This window comes from Physeter macrocephalus, chromosome 13 (assembly GCF_002837175.3).
Source record: "Physeter macrocephalus isolate SW-GA chromosome 13, ASM283717v5, whole genome shotgun sequence".
In the NCBI taxonomy this organism is placed as follows: domain Eukaryota; kingdom Metazoa; phylum Chordata; class Mammalia; order Artiodactyla; family Physeteridae; genus Physeter; species Physeter macrocephalus.
Window position 1 is genome coordinate 8,738,279 of NC_041226.1, and position 26,903 is coordinate 8,765,181.

The 26,903-nt window shown below is 41.1% G+C and overlaps 1 protein-coding gene across 1 annotated transcript in view; it reads left to right on the top strand.

Annotated features, from left to right (window-relative positions):
* The window catches only part of RXFP2 (relaxin family peptide receptor 2), a 64,360-nt gene that overhangs the window by 26,665 nt on the left and 10,792 nt on the right, over positions 1–26,903 (top strand). Inside the window, exons 6-16 of the mRNA XM_024126006.1 lie at positions 5,429–5,500; positions 6,081–6,152; positions 7,751–7,822; positions 8,880–8,951; positions 11,839–11,910; positions 13,323–13,394; positions 16,947–17,018; positions 17,126–17,197; positions 19,308–19,379; positions 22,888–23,117; positions 23,723–24,133. Coding sequence (XP_023981774.1) covers positions 5,429–5,500; positions 6,081–6,152; positions 7,751–7,822; positions 8,880–8,951; positions 11,839–11,910; positions 13,323–13,394; positions 16,947–17,018; positions 17,126–17,197; positions 19,308–19,379; positions 22,888–23,117; positions 23,723–24,133 — 1,289 coding nt within the window. The remainder of the gene's footprint in view (positions 1–5,428; positions 5,501–6,080; positions 6,153–7,750; positions 7,823–8,879; positions 8,952–11,838; positions 11,911–13,322; positions 13,395–16,946; positions 17,019–17,125; positions 17,198–19,307; positions 19,380–22,887; positions 23,118–23,722; positions 24,134–26,903) is intronic.

A 26,903-nucleotide genomic window follows, 5' to 3' on the forward strand; every position in this document is an offset into this window, starting at 1 on the left:
AAACACAGTTTCTTACATTCATCTATCACTTTTTAAAGTTGACAAAGGCTTCCAACATTTGGACTTTGGTCCTCAAAGTCTGTGAGGTAGGGCAGGCAGCATCAGATTCCTTTCAGGAATGAGGAAACCATCCTTGGAGAAGAAAGGTTGTTTGTCCAAAGTCAGCCAGCTGACAAGTATTAGAACTTGGCTTCAAAGCCAAACCTCTGACTTTAGTCCTCTGGAAGTCCACCCACATGGGCCAATCTCAGAATATTGTTACCATCGATGAAAGTGTCCAGAAAACAAACTTGGTTTCAAAATAACCGAAGTTCTTTATAAACATTATTCAGATATCCTAAAGCAGTTCATAAGCTCAGCAACTCTTCTTTAAATCTCCTTCCCCTCCCCCATCCCCTTTTCATACCACTCAGCTTCTCCTGCCACTCTGCAAAACTCGCAGAAAAGTCTCCCCAGTCTCAGGCAAGCCCTCGGCCTGTCCTGTCTGTTTTCTTCCTGATCCTGCATTACAACAGTCCAAACAACCAACGTAGCAAAACACAAACCATCCCCAGGAAAAGGTGTCAAGGGAAGGAAGAAACTAGATGGACAACCCCAGAACTCTTGGTAGAGACAGCAGGAGGGTAAAAGCTGGCCAAGCCCACATGTTCGTTCATTCTTTCAACAAATATTTATCGATACCTATGAGGTGTCAAGGATATAGCGGTAAACAACACATATGAAAAGCCCTCCCCTCAAGGAGCTCAACTTCCAAAGGAGAAAGATAAAAATGCGTAGTGTGTTAGATAGTGATTATGGGGGAAAAAAATAAACCAGGAAGGGAATTAGGAGGTGCTGAGGGAAAGGAATTTCAAACGATATGCTAATCAACTGTCCTGTCACATAACTCGACTACTGCCCCAAACATCTCTAAAGCTGCCCATGATTCTGAGCGTTACCCCATGAGACTGATCAGAACACACCCCATAAGTCTTCTGTGTAACTCCTCTGATGCTCAAAGCTGGCCATTATCACCATGCACCCCAGCACAGGTTTCTCCCCATGCAGCCTCGAATCCTTAACTTCTTCCCCAAAGGGCCTGGTTTCAAATCTGTTTGCCACTCTGTATACGGTCACCTCCATATTCCTTACGTGTAGTATCTAGAATAAATGTAATATTATCACTTGTATGACACATACAAGGGCAGAACAGGGGGGGAAGCTAGCATCCCTTCCTTTCTAAACTCCTTATGCCCTAAGGTTACATTTGTTCTTTCTGTGGCTACTTCATACTGTTAACTCCTAGTGATTGTGTCTCTAAAATCCCTCATCCTGTACCATATGCATAACTGACAAGTGACAGCTTCTCCATCCTGTACTTGTGCGCTTAGCACCTGAGAGCTAGTTGTGGCACTTCAGATCTATCCCTATTCAGTTTCACCCTGTTAGATTCAGTTTTTCTTACCACACTGGGAAGGTCTTCTTGGCTCATCCAACAGATTCACTCTTCATCCCAGCACTCTGTTATCTGAAAATAAGATGAGCCATCTTTACCTAAGTCATGGAGCAGAATATTGAGCAGGACAGTGCCCATATTCTTTATTTTGTCTATAAAAGCATCATAAAACCGCTTAATCAATGCCTGGTAGACATATAAGCAAAGTCGACCACACATTTTTATCTGATCAGTCTTTAAATGAAGAAAATCAAGTTGGTCTGACGTGCCCTGTTTTTCGTGAGCTGCCCTGTTCCTGTTCTCTTTGAGGTGCTCACAAAGCAGCATCACAATATCCTGTCCTACGATCTCGCCCAGAACCAACTTCAAGCTCATCCAACTATAGCTTGTGAAATCTACTTACCTTTTGGAAAATCAAAACGGCATTTGCCATCTTTAATTTTCCAGCTGCTCTTCCTTTTTCCAGATTCCATTGATCACGACAGAGCGTATGCATTTTCAGTGTTTCTCAGTTTCTAGGAGAAATTGTCCAAACCAGAGGCTTTAACTCATTTTGATTAACTCATTCTACCATTTTGGGCTTTCACTGTCACAACGCTGTATCCTATTTATTCACTTCAGTCCTGAGATCACCTTCATTGACCAAGAAGACAAGAACAATGTAGGAGTTGAGAGAATTTATATGTATTTTTTATTTCATGATAAAATAAAACATGTCCCATACAGCAGGCTTGGGCTTTTCCTTAACATTTTCTTGTTTGCAAAATATAACTAGAAATTCATTTCTACTGCCCATTGTTTTCTTCAGTGTCTGAGTTTTGAACATGTCTTAGGTCATTCTTTCAATTATGATTCCATTTTGTGAACCCCTCACCTCCATCCTTGGACTTTGAAGAAACCCCTCATTATCATCCTACCCTCTTCCTGAACTGGATGGTCCTCTGGCTCTCTCCTCGTACCAGGTACCGCCACTGCCAGCACCCCTCAGTGTCACATATGCTGAAACATACCTGAGGATCAGTGTGCATTTGTTGAAGGACTGATGTGAAGGACTAACACCCGGGGCTAAAGAGGAGGTGGGGAACATCTTCAGCAAGGAGGACCAAAAAAGCATAAGCAGAAACACTCAGAGGATGTTAGGAAGAGAGTGACCAGGGAAGTTTGTCTAAAGGAAAAGAGTTCCCACAGGAATGATGGAGTGTATGCTGGAGAGGTCATTGAATCATGGTTGTAGGGCCTTTGAACGCTAGGCTAGAGCATCTGGGCTTTATTCCGTTTTAGATTGTATTGAGCTTATAAAGTTGATATGCATCTTTAAGTTGTATTGGGATATATCCTAAGGGATCACCCAATTTAATGTCAAGTGCGTCTCCGGTCTTGCGTGCTCTAAATAGTCACAGTGAAATTAAGGTCATTTAGGCATCCAGTAAAAGAAATTCCTAAGTCAAAATAAAATGTTAATTGCTAGATAAACAAATGTCACTTATCTGGATGCTTTCACTAGCGATCAGTTTATTCTTCTTAATATTCTCTTAAACTTTCTAACATTAGGGGGTAAGAAGCAATTTAAGATGATCTTTGAGAGAAAGAAATAAAATACAGTTTATGAGCGTGACCGTAATACTTCATCACTGCTACCACGGAAACCAACAGCAGTTCCTCTCCTCACTGTGACATACATTTTATATAAATTAGGAATTCCTTCTTAAAGTGGGTTCCTGTTCAACGCAATCATTGGCAACAAAATGTAATTCAAGGAGTCTGCCTGGCTCATGAATACAAAATGTTGCATTAAAAAAATAGCCTATAAACATGCATGCCATTAAAGCATTTATTTGCTTTAGTTTCAGGTACATAAATTCCTGGCGTTTCTGCTTGAAAAGTCCTGACAGCTGAAACAGCAGGAATTCATGAACCAGTAAGTTATTCTTAGAAAAACCATTCAGTGTAAAGTATATCAAACGGGCTCATATCTCAGCTGTGAAGAAAAAGAGGACACCACTTGCCAAATTGTCATGTTTCCAAATTTCCCCTCATATTCACCAAGCTACTATTCTGTAAAGAAGAAAGCAGATACTGAAGGATCAAGTTAAAAAATTCAGCAGCCTAAGTCTGAGACAAGAGACCTGGGACTCTAGTTCTCCGTGGGGTGCCAGCAAACTGGCTAAATAGAAGACTAGAGCTTCTCTATTATTTAAGAAGTTGGAGTCTTAACCGGCGTCAGTGAAGGCAGATAGACTGGACATATCAGGTGAGTCGCGCAGATCAAAAGCACAAGGTCAAATTCACAATTTACGACTGCCCCCATCTTTTCAAGATTGACGATGTGTAGGTAAAATGTGCAGTGCACTTTTGACTTAATTATCTTAAATGAAATGTAAATAACACTAGTTAGGTAGTAAATTGTATATTTAAGAGGAACTTCAAATACATAGATTATGGTATTCTTTTTCTATTTTCATTTGCTATTGTAATATAATTCACCATATTAACTTTCATTACATCACTCTAAGGGCTCTGAAAATGCTAAAACAGATATTGATATGTATGGGTTCATTCTATTCATAGCAGAACTTTAAAGCAAAAGCAGAATTTATGCTACAATGTGAAGCATCTCCTCACAGACATGTTGCAGCAGGGAGAGGGGGATGGAATGGCACGAGTTCTTACAGGGTTTCAGGTTTACTTTATAGGATTGAAATTGTTGCTTTGTGTGTCACTGTAATTGTAATGCATGTGCTCTGTAGTACGCAGCTTTTCCACATGGTGGTACACAGAGAAAATGACAATATTTGTTCAATATTTGGGATAAAAGATGGGTTTGTTCATAACTGGAAGCTAATCTTGGCTTTACTTTGCCACCTTGAGGGCTGGGGACATCAATATCCCCGCACAACTACAACGCAGTCATGACTCAAAGGCTGGGAAGCTTCACTGGGAATAATTGTGGTGTAACAAAATTCAGAGTACAGCCAGATGCTGAACAAGCAAAAGATCTACCAATAGTTTTGCAGTGAAGTATCATAACAATGAGAAAGTGTAAAATATTTTAGGAAGCAGGAATTCCCTGGCGGTCCAGTGGTTAGGACTCTGCACTTCCACTGCAGGGGCCATGGGTTCCGTCCCTGGTGGGGGAAACTAAGATCCCGCAAGCCACGTGGCCAAAAACAAATCAAAACAAAACTTTAGGACCCAAATCAAATCAAAATAAGAGATAGGGAAGCCACTCAGAAGATTACGTAGACATTAGTTACTATTAATAGCGTGAATATTTCCTGCCTAAAGTTCTTTAGAAAATATGAAATCAAAGCTAACCTCCCATTGTATTAATATAATGAGCACAAGAAATGGAAGTAGTTTACTTAGATGCTCCTGAAAGTGCTATTATTGAATCCGTACACTCTTGCTAGATTGCTTCAGCGGTTAAGTAGCTCATGGCCCTGTGAGCTGAAGTTGGTACACTGGCCCCAGTTCAGCCACTGATGCCATTTGTGACCTTGAGCCCCTCTCTAACTAGCTGCATCCTTCTCACTCTGCATCTTGAAACAGAACGAGACTTGCCCTCACCTCGTTTCACGGGAATAGAATGAAGAGAAATGAGGAGTTGAAGGTGGAACTCTGTACTGAAAGAGCGAGAAAGCTCAGCAGTGAGAGCCTGGCTAGTCTCACATGGTGGGCAACTCCTGCATGTCAGAGAAGGAAGGCCACCAGAACGCCAGTTTGCAGAAATAAGACTAGTTCTGTCTCCACACACAGCATACCGGACCTCAGTGGTTCAAGTCAGAGATGTCGGGGTCTCACTGCACGGGCGCTATCAGGACAGCAGGCACAGCTAGGCTCACAGCCTTCTCTCGTGGGCAATGCTTCTACCTCCCAACGTGAGAATAAGACAGGATTTTATGAGCCAGGTGCACAAATTGCATTTAGGTGAAGAAACAACCTAACAAATACATGAACCATAATCACATGACTCTTCTATCTTATTCCTACCAGATTCCTTCAGCATAATTGTATTAGACATATATCCAGGAAAGCATTCTTTGGATTACATAATCTGCAAATACTGTGAGTAACTTCTTTATAATCACGAGTACAATTTTAAGTAACAATTAAAAGGGTAGAATGAATGGTACTTCTTTAAAGGCTCGACTTTGGATATAGAGAAATGGGAGAAATAAGTTTTCACAAAGTACAGTGTAATTAGTTATGACACTGAAAGAACTGCTAAAAAATTCCAAGTTTTACCAGGAGACAGGTATAAAGGCTCTCTTTAATCTTGTCTCCTCAAGTTTGGGTCATTTCCACAAATAGAAAATATATAACTTACCTATACACTTTCTTCAAATGTTAGTCTACTAAGGATGTGACCAAAAGGACAAAAGCAAAAATCACCTCACATATTTACTCTACCGTTACACTCTAACATAATATAATGTCCCAATACGTTATTTTTGGCCACTTCCCTGGTCCTGGCCCTGGTGCTTGTCACACTGGGCTTTTGGTTATCTGTATCTCCCGCCTGTTCTTTGACTTTCTGGCCCCTGCTCATCCAGTAGAGTGCTTTCAGAAACAGATGTCCAGTAATTATATGTGACTAAAGTGGAGTATTAAGTTTGCCTAATTTACTCACCCGTGCTATTTGTAGATATCTCAACCACAACTGCATTACAACTCTCAGACCTGGAGTATTCAAAGACTTACATCATCTAACTTGGCTGTAAGTACTCTAGCTTTTCCTTCCCTCGGATCACAGTCCTAATGATACTCATCAAGGCTCATAGTTTCCATCTATTTATGTATCTTGTTTATTATATTTATTTTTCTGCTTGTCACATAATCTGGAGCATGTTACCCAAGCAGTTCAGATAATGGCATGCCAAATGGTGGTTGTGTGAAGAGAAATCAGTGCTATGTTTTTTCAGGTGGCCTCTGCGCCCAGAAGTCGGCTTGCTAAGTCATCCATCCACCTGGTGTTTACCTATAGCAGAGTGTCTCAGCCCAGCTCTACTGGCATTTTGGCCCAGATAATTCTTTGATTGTGGTGGGGGGCGTGCATTTTAGGGCGTTTAGTGCCATCTGTGGCCTCTACCCCACTAGAGCCAACAGTACTCGTTCCCAGAGTTGTGACAATCAAAAATGTCTCCAGACAATCCCAGATATCCCTTGGGGGAAAGAGTGCCCTCTGTCGAAAACCACAGACCTAGAAAGTAAGCAAGATAAGGCCTTTTTTGATTTCTAGAGAATTCATAGAAAAGACTGAAAATATGTGAGCTTGTTGTGTTTCATCACTTATCAAGCTGAGCCACCAGCTCCATCCTAAGGAGTCTTACATCAGAGGTCTGTGTTTTCATCAGGAAAAATGAACAAAGGGCAGTTAGAAGGCTGTGTCCGTTTTCCCATTTTCTGTAGGTCAGCCTGGTCTAGTGGAAAAAGCCAGGACTTCAGCTTCATCCAGATCCTTGTGTACGCCATGGCCCCATGCTTAATGTTCCAGGCAATTTTCTTGATCTTCCTAGGCCTCTTTTTCCTCATCTTTAAACTATAATCATAATTCCTTTTTTCTAAGAGGGGTGTTGTGAGAATTAAAGCATATAACATATATAAAGTGTCACATGCAGAACGCCTGGCATATAGTGGGTGCTCAGAAGCCCCCTTCTCCAAATCCTACCCTCAGGTACCTCTGAAAGTAAGAGGAAATGGTACCTGGCTTCAAAGGCAACGAGAGAAAAGAAGGCATATTTCCTCTTATGTATTTTTTTTCTAGGAAAATACCATATAGAATTAAAAACAGTGATTTGAATTCGTAAGTCTTTTCACTCTTTCACCCTCAAAGCGTCTAATAAGTTTGTTTGCATAGGCCCCACTAATTACATCATTTAAACACCGTGAGACCAAGGAACCATTTGTGATTTCCTAAGAATTTTTTTTCATTCATTTTTCATTCAGTCAATTAGTAGGTCAAAGCATTTATGGAGCCCATAATCAGTCAATAGCTAAGTGCAGCTTGTCTGGACCCAGGTACCCAGGGGTGCATGTTCTTAAGTCCAAAGGGAGGTGGATACAGGGAGCAAAGACCATCGGGATAGGCTTGATAAATCCTGGGATGGGGATTATGGGGGTCTGGAGGAAAGTGCTGCTCCAGCCACGGGGTGAAGGAAAAGCTCTCTGGTAAGAGCCCTGAGCCAAGTGTGGACAGACAGGAAGGAGGAGAGCAGGTGTTGGGGGGAGACAGGATGGACATGGCCTTTCATTTCTTCCTGGTTTAATCTCGCAAATGTATGTAACATTGGAAATGTTTGTGATATGTTTTGTCAGAATTCTAGATGACAATCCCATAACCAGAATTTCACGGCGGTTGTTTACTGGATTAAATTCCTTGTTTTTCCTGTAAGTATTCATCTACCTTTCAATCCATCTGTCCATAAATTGCAATGACATCTAAAACAACCTTACAAAAAGAGCTTTAAGAAAATCAAATTTATACTAGTCAAAACCGTTCCTGTATTTCAAGCCACAATTACTGTTGCTACTTCCTGTCCATGGCTCATGGTATATTTTAAGCCGACTAGTTCAATTCCTTTTGATCTCCTTTAATTCCCTTTAGTCGTAAGGCATGTTCTGTTTTTTTTTTAAGGCATGTTTTTATTTGCAGTGGTTCACCAAAGACAGTATTCATTTTTATCTCCTTACTACGTTTAAATGTGTTAGAGTCTTCTAGGAGTTCAGCTCCAACTACATTTTTAACAAAGGAAAATGTGTCTTTGTCCAGCAAGAGTAACTGAAAATTCCAAAATCTTTGCCTTAGCAACTAAGCTTTTCTCATAATTACATTTTCAGTGTTTATTAATATACTGGGATGATTTATCAGCAGGGGATTATTATGTTCCTTTACAGTTGATCATATAGCATCATTAAGTTTCCATTTGTGAAAAGGGGCCACAATATCATAAGTTAATCACGCAGCTTAACATGCTCATGAGTTGTTTTCTTCCCCAAATTCCTCCCACTATCACTTCTTAGATTTAATGCAGTTTCCAATGTGGCCTTTTAATATTGTAAATGATTAACATTTCTCTTAAAATGAAACTTTGGATGTATGATGCTGGAGATGATTGCAAATTTGAAGTTTACAAGGAAAATTACGATGAACTTCAAAATTATTACCCAGTATATACTTTTGTTTCATCTCATAAAGTCAAACTGTTTCATATTTATTCCTAGGTTATGTATGACACGTATGCATTCATAGTTTCTCTGACATATGCTCCCTTATCCATGCCACACACATATCTAGAGACCATTTTGAAGAGGTAGTTATGTTTATATTCTTCATCCTAATATATTGATTTTAGCATACCGGTTCCCAAACTGTGGAAATAGTAAAAATACTGTTCTTAAAGTGGCATATCATTTCGTTTCTAATTAATCTCTTCTTTGTGTAAAGGTCTATGGTGAATAACTACTTAGAAGCCCTTCCCAAGCAGATGTGTGCCCAAATGCCTCAACTCAACTGGATGTGAGTATGCACTTAGCAGCTAATTTGTTATTCGCCCAGATTCAGGAAACTAGCCCTGAAGTTAATTCACAATTACACAAAAAGCTCATCTCTGCTTTTCTTTCTAAAACCAAAATCTGATCATGTCACTTCCTGGTTGAAACATCTTTTGGGAATCCCCACGGGTGCGAGGGTAAAGTTCAGGCCTCCCAATTTAGCACCAGAGACCCGTTGTCCTCTATCCCTTACTCCACCTGGTCTCTTTGCCAGCCCCTTCTCCTCTTGTGCCTTCCTTTCAGATACACCGAACTACTGCTCCTTCAGTCAGTTCCCTGAACACATGTTGTTCCTTCAACTTGAAAGGTCTTGCTTCTTTATTCTCCGACATTTCCTTCAAAAGTCAATATAAGCGTCACCTTCAGGAAGCCGTCTCTGACACACCCACCAGTTCAGTGGCTGCCTCCGTGCCCCGATTACGACAGGAGAGCCTCCACCACGCCTCCCCTCCTCCCACTGCACCGCTGTCTCAGGGCACTGTCATCATAGAACCATCTGTTTACCTGTTTATCCCCTACCATTCAGTAAATTCTGTGATTTTATACCCAGCACAAGGATCAGCACATAATAGTGCTCAAAAAAAACTCTGTAAATGAATGTGCTAAACCATTTCCACTCCTTGGTAGCTTTCGACCAATACACATTTAAACCATTCATTTGGTTTCACCACCACTACCCACCATTCCACCATGTTCGTATTCACAGTCTCCTGAGACAGGCAGGATTGGCACAGGAGCGACTTCCTCTCCCCATTGTCAAATCAGGGGACTCAATACCCATAATATGATAAAATTTTAGTACCTCAGCTTTGGATCCTCTCTGAACTAGCCTCACTTGTTACAACACTATTAGATGACCTTGTATTTATTTACTGACTTAAAAAAATTATTTACATACCTGTTATCAAAAGGAAATTATTTACATACCTGTTATCAAAAGGCTTTTAAGGCAGTGGGGGTCTCACGTAAGTGTGCTAAATGTTAAAAATGGGAGCGATGGGACTTCCCTGGCAGTCCAGTGGTTTAGACTCCATGCTCCCAATGCAGGGGGCACGGGTTTGATCCCTGGTCAGGGAACTAAGATCCCACATGCCGTGCAGAGCTGCCTTAAAAAAACAAAGGGGGGTGGGAATTGATGATCTGAAAAACATGAGAATAAAACTCATTAAGAATAGGTGGAAAATACTTAGAAACTAAGCAAGTACATCCACACAATGGGAAAGCAACGGGAAGGAGTAAAGTTAACAGAAAAATATCAGGCCTCCAGCCTGTCCCCAGCCTGTCCCCAGAATAGGCATCAGCAACAAGGAGGGGACCAGGAAGCAACATCCAAGCCCTGGGTTCCGGGGACACTCATTTTCACTCTAGGCTCCCACAGACACGAGGGAAAAACTAGACACTCAGTGAAAAGATGTCGTTAGCAAGATCGGCTGATCACAAATGAGAGCTGAGAGGTCAGACCCAAATCGCCCCAGTTCAAAGGCAGAAAAAAACCTACCTTGGCCATGCTTCTCCTCCCTCACTTGCTGTCAGCTAGGACTGTTGCTCACACCTGCAAAGTGTTATGAGATGTAAAAACATTCTCCCTATTCTACTGAACAATATTTGTGCTTTCAAGGGACTACACTGTTTATTATTTGCAATTGCTGTATTTTAAGAGTGAAAAAAAAAGTTGAGTTCCTGCAAGACCTCCAAGATGGCTTTAAAATAGGATGTGAAAGGCAATGACGAAGGAACTGGTGATTTTAACGTGAACGTGAGAAAGGTTCAGAGGCAGCAAAGCAGCTATTGTCGTGTACAGGAAGCCTGTAGGAAGCCAACGGTAAACGGAATGAGGACAGTTGGCAGAAGAGCCGATCCTCTCCTTCCTTGGCGCTGCTGGAAGCGGCCATGTCAGAGTGTTCCTGAGGTTGTTCCCTGACGATGTGGGTGCTGCTGTCATTAGGTTCACCTTGGCAGAACGTATTCCGTCCACCAGTGCTTCTCCAACGTCAGCGTACAACGCAAGCAACGCAAAGACTCAGGACGGACCGCTGGACCTCAGTCCTAGGGTTTCTGATTCAGTGGGTCTGGGGTGGAGCCTGGGAATCTGCATTTTAACAAGTTCCCAGGTGATGCTGGGACCTGGGACCCTCGGAGCAGCACTGCACTCAGCATCAGCATCCTGGAGGGGGCTAGAAAGAGCAGGCACTTCCCTTCACACAGCTTGGGACTCGCCATCCTGACTCTGGCATCCAGTATTCGGTAGATAGTTTGGCCTGAGTTTCTCCTTCAGCAAAATAGAGACACAAATATCTACCTGACCCTGGGGGAGGGGAGGGGAGAATATAGCGATCTACGATGCCATGACTAAGTGTCTAGGCATTAGATTCAGCTGGATCTGAGTTAGAAGGTCAGTCCTACCCCTCAATAGCTGTGTGACCAGAAGCAAAGTAAATTTCCAAGATCCTCGGATTCCTCCTGTGTTAAATGGGAGATGATAATGCCAACTTTGTAGGAGTGTGTATTATGCACTCAGAACAGTACCTGACACTATAAAAGCCCAGTAAATGGGAGCTACTATTATTATAGTACAAATTTTATGCTAATTAATAGCATGGTATCTGGCACAGAGACACATTCACTAAACGGCAGGCTGCCCTTTCACTCAATTTTGTTAAGTTCTAACACTAAGTAGAAGGGGAAAAAGATGCAGAATATTAATTATACTGACCCTGCAATAAGTAGGAGGAAAGCCTAAAAATTGGAATGACGTAAAAATACAGTTCAGAACTGTTATATCACCAAAAACTGCCTTTAGACGTATGATTTGTGCAAAAACATTAAAAATATTTTTCCTCCATGCCTTTTAGGGATTTGGAAGGCAATGGAATAAAATACCTTACGAATTCCACCTTTCTGTCGTGCAGTTCACTCACAGTGCTGTAAGTATACAATGTAATTCAGTAAGTGAGGGGAAACCCAGTAGCTTTGGAAATCGAAAGAAAATATTGGCAAGGAGTTTTAAAGGATGTTTTGTTTACAGCCTTGGTCTGAAACTGCAGTACCAGGAAAATGTACACATGGATCTATTGACTTGGATGGTAGGGCCGAGCCTTATGTTTAGCTGCCAACCATTTAAGCCGCCTCCTTTCTGAGGGCAGTCATCATTTCTGTGCACCCTCTGCTGAACCGGTACCTAACCCCATGGTCAACAAGGAAATGAGATAATGTATGTGAAAGTGGTTACTGCTGATGACACTTGTCACTTGATGTCTCCCTCTTTAAAGAAAACAAAATTTTATTCTAAAGAGAAGAACCTCTAATGTATCCTGATTGGCCAGAGATTCTGACTGGTGATTCTGCTTGCTGACTGTGTTTTTTATGGGGGCAGGAAGGCAGAGAGATCGGTTAATTGGCACATTTGCACGGGTCAGCTTAAAAACACAAGAATGTGCTTTTGTTTTAATCATAGTTCTCCATATATAGTAAGTACTCAGTAATGTTTGTTGCTTGGATGGGTGGTTGGAAAAGAAAAATCAGAGCATATCCATTTGTAGCAATCTAACCACTTTTCTCCAACAGACTAAGAGATAAGGCTGTTGCCAGGTTGCAGATTTATCAATCAGATTGAAGATTAGCATATTTAGTAAGAAAAGAGGCTATCCCACATAGGAGATGCAAAGAGTTTATTCTTTGTCTCGTGGATAATGAGAGAGAACACTGGAAGATAAACAAATACCATCCTCGCCTCCTATTTTATAACACCATGTAGCTTTTGAATCACCTTCATACTCATTATCTCATTTGTTTACACCCCTGTAAGGTAGTTAGCTGACAACCCCCTCTTTTTTGCCATTTGCCCTGGAGGATTCCATTTCTAGACAGAGGAAATGTAAAATCACTGTTCCCCCACCAAATTTAAAATTTGTTTGTGGCCCAAATGGGGTTGGTTCAAGCTTTGCTCTTTTTCTGGACTTCTTCTTATAAGGAATGTGCCTTACCCAAAGATCCTCTCAAAGCCTTCACAGAACTATTAACAGGGTCCAAATTTGACATTGCATGTGTGTATGTTGGGAAAGAAACACTTTCTCAAGTAATCAGACTCCAAACGAAGTGCAGCTCCGTAAACCACACTCAGCACCTCAAGTTCCTTACGGGAGCATGTCCTGGAGAGAGCATATGGATACGTTCTCTGTAAGAAACTCCTGCCTGTGTTCCACACCAGAACATGCCTTGCTTTGAGACTTCAGCGGAGGCTTATTAAATTACACCCGGATCAATGGCGTCTCCTAATGAGAATTGATTACTACAGCAGACACAAATCAACAATGCTGACTCTTACCATGTCTTACAGGTTTCTGCCTAGAAATCAAATTGATTTTGTTCCAGAGAAGACATTTTCTTCATTAAAAAATTTAGGAGAACTGTAAGTAGCAATGTCTACTAGGAAAATATGATTGCTTCTTCAGGATTACAAATCTAAATGACTAGTGAGACTGCTTTTCATTAGTAGCAATCAAAATCCTGTAGAGTACTGGATATTCAAAATCAATTAAGAAAACCAACATTATCCTAAAAGCAAATTAAAAATCAGACAGTGGGCTTAATATGGATTTAGCCTACTCTAATTTCTCTGCCTATTTTCTTTGACTGATTTCATACATATGTGTGTTTGGGAGTAAATGAGTTTCCATGGCTCCTTAAACTCAGGGATTCTCCTCTCTAATGTCGGGAGTACAATGAATTCTCAATACATGCTTGCTGAATGAATAAATGACTGGAATAATATTAATCAATTATAACTAAAGAAAAGAATGAACATGCTTATTATCCCTTAAGATATTATAACTTCCAGAGCAGATGACGCAAGTAGAAATGTCTAGAAAGAGGAACATTGAAAAATATTCAGAGAGCTCATGTACATTGTTCTGTTCAAATATATGTTTTGTAGATCGAAACCTTTTGAAAATCATCTGTCTTGCTATTAATTCATCGCTACCCACAAAATGGTGTATCATTGGCATTTAAAATTGTCTGTTACGTTACAAATAGTGGTGATTAGGGTAGAGATCTCCTCCTCCTGATCTGAAGTCTAAAAAATGGAAATTAATTTCTTAATCACCTTCTCCCCCATTCTTTATAGCTTGCTTTGAAATCCAGAAAGGACTGTGAAAAGTAGTTCATTAAGAGTAATTTGAAAAACAATTCACAAATAATTAAGATAATTTAATCTAATGAATGAGTATCAAAAACCAAATCCACAAATATTTAAGTGCCTATAATGTGCAAAGCACCACATTGGAACTAAAATATTATCATTCTATGGCAAAAAATTAAAGACAGCTCACTCAGAAGAGCTCACTGCTTTCTCACAGGGGCATTCCTGATCAGACCTTGGAGGATGGATACAGATTTGGGTTACAGGGCTGGAATGGAGGAGTAGCCCAGGACGAGCGGGAGTGTGTTTTTATACAGACTAAAGGAGACAGTGGTATGGAGTCCACATTCTGAACGTTTTTCTAATCCTCCTCTTATACTACACTTAGGCAAAGCCAACCCCCTGCCCCCGCCAAAAAAAAGAGCCTAAATAAGAGATGCTAGCTTTCTACTTTTAGGACCACCAATAATTCATTCCAATCCAGACAGCACCAGTATGATAGAAGAAATTCAGAACTCAGTAGAATTAACTTGAACAAGGCATTTACATTTCTTAAGTTTACAAAAATGTTAGATAATTTTACTGTGCCTTCTTGACCACAAACCCCTTCTGGAGAGGAATAAGCACACTCAGATGAGGCCACTCAGATCCTTTCCCCACAGAAGACTGTACTTCATCTTTCAGGGTAACGCTTTGCAGGACGTTCTCCAGGTGTACGAGATCATCGTCATCTTGTCACTCTCCCTCTGATCTGTGCACACCTGTGGCTTTCTTCTGCGCCATGACCCACTTGTGCTCCTTGCATCTGGAGCACCAGATCAGAACACCAGCTGGCAGGCTGTCTACACTTGGATGTCATGACAGTCCCTCAAAATCTATTTGTTTAAGTTAATTTACAGATGACCCTTACCCCACAGCCAGATTCTTCCCCTAGGCTTGCCTATCTTAGTGGAATCTGCATTCTTTCTGGCAGTCTGGCTAGAAGACTGTTCCCTTTCCTTCTGACTCTCTTTACACTTGATGTCCTATCAGACCGTAAACCCTGCCAGTGCCTCCTTCAACCTGTATCAGCTCTCACCCGGTCCAGGGTCACAGCCTCCTGCCAGGTCTCCCTCCTCTGAGTCTCTGGCATTTCATCCTATCTTTCATTCTTCTAACAGAATTATCATCCCATAACCCAGAGCATATTTTCCCACTGTCCTGTTTAACATTCTCCTTCCTTGTTGCCTGCCATAAAGCAAAGTCCTTGACATAGTTCTCAAATGTTAATGTTCAGAAGAATCACAGGAATGCTGGCTTTAAATGCATGTTACCAGGCTCCCTTCCAGAGATTCGGGTGTGATAGTTCTGGAGTGGCACCAGGAAAGTGCTCTTATTATAAGCATCTTCCTTGATTCTGATGCCTGAACTGTATTCTGGGAAATACTGCCTTGGAATGCATTCATGGCCTTCCCATTTTGTCTCCAGGCTCTTTTCCAGGCTCACCTCCTCTACATCTCCCCATCCTTTCTCTCCTCCACCCACGTTGGACGACTTGCTGACTCCTGGAGATGTCACGACTTTCAAGCATCTGTTTCTCTGGTCCTGCTTAATCCTCACTTGAAAATCTGCTGTGCTTTGACTCCACCTATAAAAATCATCAAACTTTGCTCAAACGCTTCCTAATTTCCCAGGCCAAGTTTGATGATTCCTTCCTCTGTTTTTCATTTGTACTTGTGTAATAACACTTGTTTCATTCTTTTGTTTCATAATCTAGTTGTTTACTCTAACTGTAAGCTTTTTTAGAGAAAGAACTAACTCATAGTTATTTGTCACTCCCATATATCCATCAGGAGCACCAAAAAATCCAAAATAGAAAAGATCTTTCGTTTGACTCCTAGGCGATTTCACATCTGTTTCACTTTTAACATCTTCTCTGGCTCAGAGGATATTTTGGACCCTTCAAGATTCCTGATTCCTTGTTATCCCGACAAATCTCTTTATCGCATTCTGTAGGGACACTGCCCTGCAATTCTTTCTGGATTGGACAGCCCTATTATATTTAGATCTAAATTCTCAATTTCTTCTAAAAAAAAGTACCATATAAAAGTAGACTAAAAATATGTGAAGTTATCCGTTTAAGATCATCTGGGCAGATATTATGTGGTCAAAACTCTCTTAGTTGGAATGCAAAATAAGTAGAGACATAGGTCTTGATCTCAGAAAGCTTCTAATGCAGTTGGATAAACAAGATATCACATACATGAACCAAATAGGAATCACAGAAACAATGAATGGTTGAAGGTACAAAGAGTACCTAAAACAGAGGGAATTAATCAAAGTAGACATTGAAGCCATGTTGGGAGTGTGTTGGAGAGGGGCTGAGAGGAAATTCCAGATGGGAACTGGATGAGCAAAATGTCACCTGTCTGAAAGTGATGGAAAACATATCCATTTGGCTGACTCCCATGACTTTGTTGGGTAACAAGCTATCAGGTTGGTTAAATTGGGTTGTATTGGGCTTCCCTGGTGGCGCAGTGGTTGAGAGTCCGCCTGCCGATGCAGGGGACACGGGTTCGAGCCCGGGTCCGGGAAGATCCCACATGCAGCGGAGCGGCTGGGTCCGTGAGCCATGGCCGCTGGGCCTGCGCGTCCAGAGCCTGTGCTCCGCAACAGGAGAGACCACAACAGTGAGAGGCCCGCGTACCACAAAAAAAAAAAAAAAAAAAATTTGGGTTGTATTTTCTGTTACATCAAATGGGATGATGGCAGTTGTGAGGAGTAATAACTATGTCATTTATTTCCAATGTAATTGCTTTGGGTTTTCACTGTCACCGACAGGGACCTGTCTAGCAATATGATAATGGAGCTACCACCCCACATTTTCAAAGACCTGAAGCTTCTTCAGAAACTGTAAGTCCTTCTCCCCTCTGTCATCAGATTTAAATGGCAACATCTTGAGTTTCCAAAATAATAATATCCTCATGCTTCTTTCCTCCTCCCTTCAAATGGTACAAAAGGAATCTGTCGTCCAATCCTCTTTTGTATCTCCACGAGAACCAGTTTGAAAGTCTTAAACAACTTCAGTCTCTGTAAGTCAAATGTAACCATATGTTGATTATAATTTGAGTGTGTGTGCTTTACCTAGGACCACATTTATTTTTAAACAGGTGTTTGACCCACAGGAGGGCTTTTAATTTGAGCATGCATCCTCAGACAGTTGTTAGTATCATGATTACCATCCAGTATGTACTGAATGACAACACAATCTCATTTTTTACCATTCCGTGTGTGTAAAGACCATTTCTGTGTTTGAAGCTACATATAGCTCCTTCCTGAAAACAGGATTCATATGGAAAAATCTCTTACAGTTTTCACAAAGAATTACATTTGCAATAGTTTTGTTACTAAGCAGTCGGTAAAAAAAAAAAATAGCAAATTATATAAGACTTCTCTACTTTTTCACTTTTTCCCTTTCTTCTTTCCTACAACAGTCTACTTGATATCAATCCTCAGAGCATGCTTTTTACTTTTCAATCAGTAAAGAAAAAATTATCCCATAAATATGAACATTCAGACAATTAATATTGTTTAGTATTTTAAAATTTCAAACATACTAGATTTTAAATGGTGCCAAGAACTCTGCCAGTTGTTCTTTGAACCTCGTCAGTTCCTTTCCCGTGAATAGCCATTGGTGGTTAAAGTTTGTTTTTTTTTTTCCCCACAGAGTGCATATTACTTTACCTCATCCCAGCCCAAAGTCTTTCTTCATTTAATTCCAAAGACCAATCCTTATTATCACTTTTTATTCTTGCTAAATAGTTTTCTGTTGGAAATTAATACAAGATTTAGATTCTCAATAGATATTAGTGAACATCCAGTGATGAAAAAGACTTGGTTCCTGCTCTCAAGAAGCCGGAAGATGTGGAGAAAATTATCTTCCCTTCACTCACTACGTACTGAATTCCGAAAGGCAAAGTATCAAGTTACACATCACGCCTTTCTGAAAAGTCAAAGTAGTAACTATTTACCCCATACTTCCCTTTCTTCATTTCTTTTCTTTCTTTATTGTCTCATTTTCTTTTCTCTAAAGATTCATTTACACATTTATTTTACAAACATTTATCAGCCACCAACTTAATCATAGCACTGTCTTGGGCACTCAGTATATAGTAGCCTCTGCTCTTTTGAAAACCTCAGGCTGTTCATCAAATAATCACATAATCCGTGTAATGGTAAAATTGGATAAGTTCAGGAGAAGCTAGAGAGCAAAAGAAAGAAGGGGGGGGCAGAATCCTTTAAAAAGGACTCCAGAGTTTCCTGCAGGAGGGGCCCTGCGAGGATTCAGTGGTAGAATTGTTTCCTAAGTCTCATTTCTGACCACCAAGGTCCTCTGTAAAGGACTCAATATGCAAAGGAAAACTCAGAACCTTGTCCAGAAATCCGTATTCAGATTTGCCCAAAGGAAGCTAAGTGAGAGTCAAACATCTTTCAAAATAAGCCTTTAAAAAGCAAAAGGTTTCTATCTTTTTAGATTATCCTCTTTCCATCTGTGTTTCCTGAGAACATGGCAGGCTCCCTTGCCATCCTAAAGTGTCTTCTAAGAATCCACATTTGAAGAAGCTTCTGGATAAATGAGGAGTGTTAGGGGTTATCAGCGGAGCCCTGTGTGGACATTTTATGGGGTTGGAGGAATTACAGGAATTATGCTTCCCACTGTTGTCTTTGAAAATGATTGTCCTGAATCGGAGCTCCTTTTATTATTGCTTCCACGGTTTTCTACCTTAAAGGTACATAGGCCGGGAAGAAAGTACTGTATTTAAATCCAGATTCTGACAAAACTCAGGTTGAAAATATCAAGTCCTGTCTGAAAGCCTCTAACTCATATTTCGTGGTTTATAAAATCAAACTACAGAGCCAGTTTCACAATCATACGGATCACAACTGTCATTTTTAAATCAAAGGAATGAATGAACATGTTTTATTAGAAGGCTGTTCTGCATATGAGAGTGATAAATCAGCTCCAAGTTACAGGAGGCATAAAGAGAAATGGCAGTTTTCTAAGACAGTTTATTGTAAAATTTTCATCCTAATTTGAATTTATAACAAGATTTTGAAGCATGGTTTTTAAGATTGACAAAGAATACGATGATTTAAAAGTTAAATCCTAAAAACATGAAACCTATTGTGCATATTTTCCAGAGACCTGGAAAGGATAGAGATTCCAAGTATAAACACACAAATGTTTCAGCCCATGAAGAATCTTTCTCACATGTATGTATGTATGAAAGAATGGGGGGAAAAGTATGGTGAAATGTTGCTGATGTTCTCTTTTAAACTGTCTGATGTGTCACCGCAATGTGGTTTTTTTTTAGTTTATTTATTTATTTACTTTTGGCTGCGTTGGGTCTTCCTCCCTGCGCGTGGGCTTTCTTTAGTTGTGGCGAGCGGGGGCTACTCGTTGCTGTGGTGGCTTCTCTTGTTGCGGAGCACGGGCTCTAGGCGTGCAGGCTTCAGTAGTTGTAGCACGCAGGCTCAGTAGTTGTGGCACGCAGGCTCAGTAGCTGTGGCACACGGGCTTAGTTGCTCCGCGGCACGTGGGATCTTCCCGGACCAGGGCTCGAACCCGTGTCCCCTGCCTTGGCAGGTGGATTCTTAACCACTGCGCCACCAGGGAAGCCCCTGCAATGTGTTTTTATGCAAGAAAATTCTTTCTATTGAGAACTTTTTAATTTTGTCACCTTTGGTCCCTGTTCAAATAGAGCTCAGTATTATGATGTGCTGACATGAGTGACACTTCTCTCTGGAAACATGCTGTTTATCCAGTTGAGGCCCAATAAGAGATTAGGGTACCAGAATGCCACATATGACACAAGATGAAGTCACTGGCTAATGGTACTCAGGAGACCTGGAAACATTAATTCACCTCACGTGAGTGAGCAGTCAGGCACTCTTAAGATTTGAGCCCGTAAGAGGAGAGGTGCTATATAAATTCCAGGTGTTGTTTCTGTTACTGAGTGCACTGCAAAGCGGAGGTAATTAATCTTTATAGTAGTTCTGATAAGTCACGTTAATATATTTGGCTAAAGTGCACTGTGTAAGTTGTCTTAATATAGGAGTTTATGACATGATCATTTCTTTATCAGCTGTGTAATCTAATGTGTTCATGACTTCAAAAATCAGCCACTGTTATCCACAACAATAAGGAGGGTTCGATGTAAGCTACCAAGTTGGGATCAGCAAGGGACTGAAATGGTTGGTGTGAAGGTGACCTTTTGGGAGAATATTTTGTTTATGTCTATGCAGTAGGTGTGATTACCCAAAGACAAGTGTTTGATGTATATCCACATGGTTTTCATAAATTCTCTTTCTGTGGCTCTAGTAGATAAATCATGAGGCTGTCATTTCCTTGCCGCAGGCAGAATGTGAAGTCTCCTTAGAACAGAGAAATTCAACCTTGGTAGAACCTGATGGAGAAGCTGCTGCTTTAAATATGAACCACAGGTTGAGGTCAAGAAGGACCCAACAATTAACAGAAAATGTGTGGACTTAAGTTACTTCCCTACTAAGTGACCTAGTGATTCTTCTTTCATCTTCCTTGCCCATCATTTATTGAAACACGTCCACCTGCCAACCAGTGCCCTGGTCCCAGTGGGAGGAGAGGTTGGACCACCGTAAGCTACTCGAGGGCAGGCATAGCCTTCAAAATCTCTGTGTGACATACCCAGCACTAAACCATGCATCATTCATTTGCCATCTAACAAGTATTTGTTGAGTACTTCCCTCACGCCAGGGAGAACACAGGGATGAATGGGAGAGAGGAGCGTCTGCCTCACAGAGCTTCCATTGAGCTTTGGGAGCCAGAAAGTAAACTAGTTAACAAATAAATCATTAAGAAATGCTGGGAAGAAAAGTATAGCAAGATAAAGGGAAGGAAGGAGGATGTAGGTAGTTCACCTAGAAGTCAGAGATGTGACAGTCAAGCAGCCCTGAGTGGAAGGACACAATTCTGCCTGGAAGATTCTTCCAGGAAGAGAGAAAAGCAAAAGCGCTGCACTGAGAAGGGGGTGAGCCTGGCTTGTTTCGAGGATTAGAAGGGAGCTGACGTGTCTGGGTGGACTGAGCAGGGACGGGAGGCGCTGAGGCGGATCAGGGTAGCCAGGGGTCCAATCATGGGAGGCCTGGAAGCCGGGGCAAAGTAAAGCTTTCTTTTTTTTTTTTTTCCCTGCCTCTCTTTTTTTTTCAAATTTTCTTCTACTTTATTTTTATTTTCACTTTTTTTTTTTTTTTTTTTTTTTTTTTTGCGGTACGCGGGCCTCCCTCTGCTGCGGCCTCTCCCGTTGCGGAGGACAGGCTCCGGACGCGCAGGCTCAGCGGCCACGGCTCGCGGGCCCAGCCGCTCCGCGGCACGTGGGATCCTCCCAGACCGGGGCGCGAACCCGGTTCCCCTGCATCGGCAGGCGGACGCGCAACTACTGCGCCACCAGAGAAGCCCTATTTTCACTTTTTTACTGAGATATAATTGACATACAACATTATAGTTTCCTGTGTACAACATAATGATTCAATATTTGTATATATTGCAAAATGATCACCACAGTGAGTCTAGTTAACATCCATCACCACACATTGTTACAAATTTTTTTTTCTTGGGAGGAGAACTTTTAAGATCTACTCTCTTAGCTACTTTCAAATACACAAGACGGTATTATTAACTATAATCACCATGCTGTACCTTATCTTTCAAATGTTTTTAAATTGTATTATATTGAACGTCAGAAGTTTTTAAAAAGTGCAGAGGATATAGTATTCATATGTTGAGAACATTGGCTTTTTAAAATAAAATGGTTACTTGCTCTTTTAATTGTATCCAGTGGAATTTCTTTTACCAAAGCAATTTTATCTACACATATAAATGTAAAAAAATATGAACAAACTTTCTTTAACTTGCCAGTTTAGCAATTGAATGGGCAGATGACAAAAAAATATTAGATGAAGAGAAGAGAACTAAAAGAGGTGGTGAACGAATATAAAAATAAAATGAGTTTTATGGGAGAAAATCCTAAACATAACAGGTTTGGAGAATGGCAGTAAAGCAAATGAGCTCCCCAGTTCCAGCCCATCAAGATTCCACCACTTAGACCATAAACACATTGATCACAGACAGGCCTGTATTTTTCTCTAGAAATGGTTTAAGTCCTCCCAGGCCCCTATGAAGGAATCTGTGTTTAAGGCAGCTGCTTTCTCCTCCTCGCTTCAATGAGACCGAATTTTCCTAGTCTCAGGGACCTTCCCTTCCTGCCTGTATCAGGGAAAAGAAGGCTAGTTTAAGTGAATATACTTAAAACTAAGTGCAAGACAGGAATGTTTTTAGTGAGCTACTCCGTGGGTCCCTTATATCCCAGACCGAAGCCCCTGAATGTTCGCTAAAGATCAGTTTAACAATGACAATCTACTTTTTTGTAATACCCTAGAGAATCACCCAATGTGATGGGGAAAAGTAGAGTCCTGGAGATTTCCCATTCTCATGTCCTCCCCTGACTCACCTCAGACAAGCCACAGCAGATACCTATGTTTTAGGTTCTTCACCTTTAAAGGAAGAACACCGCCTAGAGTAATGTAATATTTAATGAAGAACTCTATAATTACATAATCACTACTAAACAAAAATAACCAAGCCTAGGGAAGCCACATACCTAACACAGCTGCAGCCCCAATAGGACTGCAACTGTCATTTCTGTGTCATTGCTGTAAAGTGACTCTTTTTTCCCTTTGACTTTAGTTATTTCAAAAACTTTCGATACTGCTCCTATGCTTCCCATGTACGAATATGTATGCCCTTGACTGACGGCATTTCTTCATTTGAGGACCTCTTGGCTAACAATATCCTCAGAATATTTGTCTGGGTTATAGCTTTCATAACCTGCTTTGGAAATCTTTTTGTCATTGGCATGAGATCTTTCATTAAAGCTGAAAACATGACCCATGCTACGTCCATCAAAATCCTTTGTTGTAAGTATGTTTCCTATATAAATGGATTAAGGATATCTTCGGAGAGCTGTGCTCTAGATTATATTGGCATTCAACAGATGGCGTTTAATATGAATTATATATGCTGGGCAATTGTTTTAAAGTATGAAGGTACTATTGTTCTCTTTGGCTACTCTTTTCTGGATTGCATGAAGCTGCAGTGATTATGTCTTCGAAATGGGGTAACAGGGAGCCGATGAGTTAAGGGATGGATTGTAGAGGACAGGTTGTGGGTTACAGAACTATGTTTTGTTTAACCTTCAATTGCAATAGCATCCATGCTCCTCAAGCTCAGAAAATTATTCCTTTTATTAACTATGTTAGTAATATTTTTTACTGTTTAAAACCTAGACCCCCCCATACCCCCGCAAATTATCTCCCCACCACCATTTTTTTCAAAATTATAAAACAAAGGTGCAGTGTAGTACTTTAGAAATAGTGCACCTTTTGAAGTCCATTGGCTTCTAGGCACTATTGTAGGTTTTACGTTAGTTCATTTAATACAGGAAGAAGGAAGCAGACCTAAATCAGAAAGCTAAGACGGAGATGCTGGAACTACCAACATACATTCTGTGACTCTTCAATAGGTGCGGACTGCCTGATGGGTGTTTATTTGTTCTTCGTTGGCTTTTTTGATCTAAAATACCGCGGGCAGTATCAGAAGTACGCGTTGCTGTGGATGGAGAGCTTACAGTGCCGCCTCCTGGGCTTCCTGGCCATGCTGTCCACCGAGGTCTCCGTCCTCTTGCTGACGTACTTGACTTTGGAGAAGTTCCTGGCCGTTGTCTTTCCCTTCAGTAACATCCGTCCTGGAAAATGGCAGACCTCGGTCATCATCATTTGCATCTGGATTGTGGGATTTTTAATAGCTGTGATTCCATTTTGGAAGGAGGATTATTTTGGAAACCTTTATGGAAGAAATGGAGTATGTTTCCCACTTTATTATGACCAAACAGAAGATATTGGAAGCAAAGGGTATTCTCTTGGAATTTTCCTAGGTAAATTATATTTTTCATTTCCTGGACAAATGTTATTTTTGTAGCAATACCATAGATTTCAGTAAAGCCATATTTCTCCGTTTCAGAAAGTAAACAAATATAGTCAAGACTGTTTTCCTTTTTTAAAGAAAAGTCCTTGCTGTGTATTTATAGGAGGTTTTATTAAATTTTTTATTATAGAGATTTAGTACGGAAAGCAAAAGCATACTGTCAGGATCTCTGAATGATCTTTTTATTATCTGTAAGACCCTTTGATTTCATGTTCATACAAAGCGACAATGAGCTGGAGGAATTCTAGTTCACTGCCTTGTCCTGTGACGCTACCAAGTTATTGGAACTCATTTTTTTATAGTCTAGATATGAGCTAAATAAATAATAATAAAATTCTTGAAGCTGACTAGCAGGAGATTATCTGAATGGAAATACCAGGAAGGTTTATTACCTTTTGTAAATGCAGTTCCAAAGTCCGCAACGGAAGGGTGCTTAATAAAACTCTTTGCTTTTTAGTTTTCTTAATTCTCCCTAATTAAAGAGGGAGAATTAAGGGTTTTAGAAAAGAAAACGCTACCTTCTCTATTACAAATGAATGAGAAGTTTAGCCCTTAAAGATTAAAAAGACTTTTAAAATTGTCTAGTATCTCTCTTGCTTAAAACTAAGGCCATTCCCATGTCCGCTCTTTAACTAGGGCAGTATTATCATTTCGATTCCCCCTTCTCATCTGTCCCCTCATCTAAGAAGTCAATAAGCTCCATCATCCTTTCGTTTTTTTTTAAATATTCGTTACCTTTCTAAAAAATTAATTGATTTATTTTTGGCTGCTTTGGGTGTTCGTTGCTGTGCGGGGGCTTTCTCTCGTTGTGGTGAGTGGGGGCTACTCTTCGTTGCGGTGTGCAGGCATCTCACTGTGGTGGCTTCTCTTGTTGGGGAGCACGGGCTCTAGGCGCGCAGGCTCAATAGTTGTGGCTCGCGGGCTCTGGAGAGCAAGGCTCAGTAGTTGTGGCGCACGGGCTTAGTTGCTCCGCGGCATGTGGGACCTTCCCGGACCAGGGATTGAACCTGTGTCCCCTGCATTGGCAGGCAGGTTCTTAACTACTGTGCTACCAGAGAAGTCCTCTTCCTTTCTTTTTCATTAAACACTTTTCCCTCAAAATACACCTTTGTCTTCTCTTTCTTCCAGTCTCTACCTACTGCTGTCACCTTTGCTTAAAGCCTTATGACCTCTGCCCTGAATTATTATATTAGCCCTCACTGGTCTTTTGGCTTCTGGGGTCTTCTCTTTCCTATTTATCTGTTCACTACCTGAGTACCAAAAGGACTGAGTATCCTCTGCTCAGAGACCTTCAGGAACTCCCTACAACCAAGGTCCAGTTTAAATTAGTCCCTTAAAGCCCATCACAAAATGACCCTAACCACCGCTCCCAGCTACTCTCCATCTATTCCTTCTCTTCTTCCTCTGAAAAAGAAAACACTTTATTTGCACCATTTTAATAATACTCCTCACATAAACCCTGTTTGATAGCCATTTTTTCATGGCTATGGCACACCTACAATGTTGTAACCTGTTCCTGGCATAGGTACACTTTATGGAAACCCTCTCTCCCTCACACACACATATGCACACACACACTACCGTACATTCATTGGTTCAAACAGGATTTATTAAGCACCTCCTATAGGCCAGGCACTATTTGGGGAACTGGAGAAAAAACAGATTGGCCCCACAGATCTGCAGCCAGAAAGAAGGATGAAGACAAGAAAACACGTCCTCACGTCACAGGCTGACAGATGCCACGAAGGAGGAGTACAGGATATTCTAGGATCCCCAGATCTGAGGACCAGGGAAGACATCCCAGTAGAAATGAATCCAAACGGAGGCCCAGAGGATGAGGACACATGAGCCAAGTGAAGGCAGAGGTCGTGTTCCAAGAGCTAGAGACCCACAGCCAGGGAACAGGCCCAGATAAAGGGCAAAAGAACTATGGTGTGGAAAAAAAAAGGGAACTATGGCATGGCTGGATCTTACAGTTAAGATGTGGGCGTCACTACAAGGGTTTTGCACACATACATAAACATCATCTACATATACATAGCTTATCTTAGAGCCCCTTCTTTTCCTTAAAAAATATAAGAATATATAATTTTTAAATATTTTTTTATTTTAGAATATATTTAGATTTAGAGAAAATTTGCCAGGGCTTCCCAGGTGGCTCAGTGGTTGAGAGTCTGCCTGCCGATGCAGGGGACACGGGTTCATGCCCCGGTCGGGGAAGATCCCGCATGCCGTGGAGTGGCTGTGCCTGTGAACCATGGCCGCTGAGCCTGCGCGTCCGGAGCCTGTGCTCCGCAACGGGAGAGGCCACAACAGTGAGAGGCCCGCGTACCGCAAAAAAAAAAAAAAAAAAAAATAGAGAAAATTTCCCAGGACAGTACAGTTTCCTTATACCCCTCACCCAGGTTCCCCTACTCTTAACATCTCACGTTCCTATGGTGCTTTCAGAACATACACTTCTGAACCTTTCTGTAAGTCTGTTTTCAGGATTTGTACCAGAGGAACATCTTTAACAGTCATTTTATTTTTTTTAACACCTTTATTGGAGTATAATTGCTTTACAGTGGTGTGTTAGTTTCTGCTTTATAACAAAGTAAATCAGCTATACATATACATATGTTCCCATATCTCTTCCCTCTTGCTTCTCCCTCCCTCCCTCCCTCCCTATCCCACCCCTCTAGGTGGTCACAAAGCACAAAGCTGATCTCCCTGTGCTATGC